This window comes from Gouania willdenowi, chromosome 7 (genome assembly GCF_900634775.1).
Source record: "Gouania willdenowi chromosome 7, fGouWil2.1, whole genome shotgun sequence".
Classification (NCBI taxonomy): Eukaryota; Metazoa; Chordata; class Actinopteri; order Blenniiformes; family Gobiesocidae; genus Gouania; species Gouania willdenowi.
The window spans coordinates 387,103-390,758 of record NC_041050.1 but is presented as its reverse complement, the minus strand read 5'-3'; the positions used below and the strand labels follow the sequence as shown (position 1 = coordinate 390,758).

Below are 3,656 nucleotides of genomic sequence, written 5' to 3'. Positions count from 1 at the left end.
TGCAGACTGACAGTAAGATCATGATTTCATATACGTTAACCTCACCATTCACGTTTACACGTTAACATGTTTACATGTTACAAATGCACATTTGATTTATTATTGACATTGTAATTAGTCTCTAATGTCACAATAATAGGCAAGGGAAATGTTTTTGTATAGTGCATTTTATACACAAGGCAATTTAATGTGATTTACATGATTAAAAAGTGCAACAGAAAACATTAAACAGTTTAAAAATAATTAAAAAACATTAAAATCAACAGTGATATGATTTAAAATCTCCCTTTCAGTCACACACAGTAGAGACAAAGGTAACATTTATTTTGAAAAATCATAAACCTTCGTAAGATCATACAGTAGTGAAACCGTCTTTAACTCTCAGTAGATGCATGCTACATGCTACATGCTACATGTCACGTGCTGCATGCTGCATGTTATGTGTTACGTGCTACATGCTACGTGTTACATGCTACATGCCGCATGCTACATGTTACATGCTACATGCTGCATACTGTATGCTGCATGCTGCGTGCTACGTGCTACTTGTTACATGTTACGTGCTACATGTCACGTGCTGCATGCTGCATGTTACATGCTACATGCTGCATACTGTATGCTGCATGCTGCGTGCTACGTGCTACGTGCTGCATGGTCTTTCCTGTAGCAGTCACAAGTAAATTTGATGATTTTTTTTCCTATTGTTAAAGTGTTGACAGACCATGATGTGTTTAGTGTGAGAAACATTTTAAAGTCACATGATAACAAATGACTTTTCAAAATGCATTGTGGGAAATTGTATGTAACGTGGGGCCTCACTGCATTTCTAGAGATGTACTGTTTAACCTGGGGGTGGAGCTACAGACTAAAACTCTTTGTTCACAGACGACTTTAAGACGATCGGTGTGGACTGTAAACATCTCGCTGCTCAGATTGAAGATCATATCCTTTGTGTGGTCACATGATCACAAAGAGGGCGGATCCTCCTCCTGATCAATGAGCTGCAGTCACATGTTTCATTAGTGATTGTTTTACCAACGTTACTAATTAGACCATAACACATAAACTACTTTAATCACTATCATAATTTACTACATTTCTGGTGAAGGCCTTTTGCTCTAGTAGTGGCCACACTACGAGGGAAGGGGCGGAGCCTATGTGAACGCCACGTGCCCGTTAGTGACCAGGGACCCTTGTCAAGTCGTAGGCATGCCCCCACGCTTTCTGAAAATGTATAGTTTATGGTACTGAAAAAGATGGAAACATTGTTATTGTGTTGGATTATTTTTCTTTGAACCATTATGTAGAATCTCAAAGATTCAAACAAAATTCAATTGCACGCTTCTCTAATTTCTGGCTATTTACAATTTTTAAAAAAATGCAAAAATCTGACTCACCAGCGCCCCCTAGTACACCAAAAATGCATTATGAGATAGTATTTGCCAAAAAAAATTAATTCATTGTAGAATCATGAAAATTGACACAGAAGTTGACCATGACAAGACAAGTAAAAAATATTATTAAGACCAGGCCATAAAATACACAGGAAGTCCAGAATTTGAATTGAAAATGGCAAAATTGCTATGTTCGCTCACGTTGTATTTAACGTATTTCTCCTGGAGCGTTTCACTGACGGGTTCAAAATCACTGGAGATCATCTAGAGAAGTAGGAATATATTCATATTCATATATTTATGGATTTTTGATAACTTGCATTTTTGCCAAAACCTTTTGAAAATTAAAATTTTTTGAAAATGCTCCCATTTGCACATACGAACTCCGATTTACGTCAAATGTGACTCAGTTGTTAAACTCTCGGCCCTAAACCAGCTCAATGTGGAAATACAGAAATTGGTGAGTTAGCGCCCCCTACAGAGTGAAGATAATTTAATATGGGGGAAAAAAATAAAAAATGTTTGGAAAAGGTGGCGCGGCGAAGGCAAGGGCCATTAACGCCATTGTGACTATATTTTAAAATTACCCTTTACTTTTTGTAAAAAAAATCAATAAATTAAATTTCAACATGAATCCAAATGATTATTTGTGAGTTTTGCTAAAAGTTGGTTCAAGCTGATTGATTTGAGGATTAATTTAAATCATTCATCTTTTCTAAAACACAGGTAATGTTTTATTAATGTGTAGATGTTACTTTGTACTAAAGCCTCATCATTTATATTGAACCTTTAACAGTATCTATTCAGAGCTTAGAAACAATGCTTTACAACGTTAGAAATGATAAGAGTGTGAATTTAATGAGTGATCCACTGTAGGGGAACAAAAGAATGGTTTCACTGAGAAATATCAGCCATAATTAACAAATAAAATGTCCCTGATCAATAATGACTAAATATTTCAAAATAAAAAAGGCTTTAATATGTTTTTTAATTATGAGTAGAAAAACCATGAATACATCAACTCTGATGATAAGCAGATGTTCCCACGGTGTCATCCTAACACACGTTTATATTTATTCTATAATATCAATGTTCTGGGCTTTAGCTGGTGCTCACAGATCTACCAGGAGTTTAAATCCACAGACATGAAGTATAAAGCTCGTCTACGGAGTCGTATCTCTAACCTGAAGGACCAGAAGAACCCTGACCTGAGACGGAACGTTCTGTGTGGGAACATCTCCCCACAACGCATCGCCAACATGACCTCAGAGGTTCATAATCCACTTAATATATTTCATCTGTTTAATCTGTCAGTTTTATTCTAGTGCGTGTGCGTGCGTGCGTGCGTGTCTCTGTGTGTGTGTGTGTGTGTGTGTGTGCGTGCGTGTCTCTGTGTGTGTGTGTATGTGTGTGTGTAGGACATGGCCAGTGCTGAGCTGAAGCAGATCAGAGAAGCTCTGACTAAAGAGTCGATCAGAGAACATCAGCTCTCTAAGGTTGGAGGGACGGAGACGGACATGTTTGTGTGTAACAAGTGTCACGGGAAGAACTGCTCCTACACACAGGTACACACACACACACACACACACACACACACACACACACACACACACACACACACACACACACACACCCTAACGTCTCTGTTTCTGTACGTCAGGTCCAAACCCGTAGTGCTGATGAACCCATGACTACTTATGTTTTGTGTAACAGCTGTGGGAACAGATGGAAGGTAAGGGAGAGGTCACATGATCACACCTCATCAGGTGATCAAACACACCTACAGGTCAGTGTGGATGACTCGTGGTATTTAGGAGAAGTTCACAGATTTCTGCCTCCATCACTGAAATATAAACGTGTTCCTTTGTGTATTTAATCTAAACTCCATAAATATAAACTTTTAACTGTGTTACAAACCATATGTTTATTGTTAAATGTGTGACTTTAATCTGTATCTTTTTGTTTTATTTCCAGTTCTGTTGAAGTCGACTGAAGTTGAGAAACGAGCTGAGTCATCATTTCTACCTTTGAATTACTTTGATTTTCTAACTTTTCTTTTCATACAAACATAAACTTTAGTTTCATTCTCAGTGCTGCGACACTGATGTGAAGTTGAATTTGGACAAAGGGCTTTTTTTCTGTTTTGGTGGGACCGCCAACAGGAGGCGGAGCTTTGCCAACAGGAGGCGGTGCTTCTCCATCATCTGCAATAAGAAGACACGATGAGAGGAATAAATGATCTATTCTCAACCTCGTTTGTCT

The 3,656-nt window shown here is 38.0% G+C and overlaps 1 protein-coding gene across 1 annotated transcript in view; it reads left to right on the top strand.

Annotated features, from left to right (window-relative positions):
* Positions 1–3,270, top strand: part of LOC114466500 (transcription elongation factor A protein 2-like) — a 7,420-nt gene extending 4,150 nt beyond the window's left edge. Inside the window, exons 5-9 of the mRNA XM_028451965.1 lie at positions 1–12; positions 886–942; positions 2,511–2,665; positions 2,813–2,959; positions 3,055–3,270. The exon at positions 1–12 is cut by the window's left edge and continues 155 nt beyond it. Coding sequence (XP_028307766.1) covers positions 1–12; positions 886–942; positions 2,511–2,665; positions 2,813–2,959; positions 3,055–3,270 — 587 coding nt within the window. The remainder of the gene's footprint in view (positions 13–885; positions 943–2,510; positions 2,666–2,812; positions 2,960–3,054) is intronic.
* The last annotated feature ends 386 nt before the right edge of the window (positions 3,271–3,656 follow it).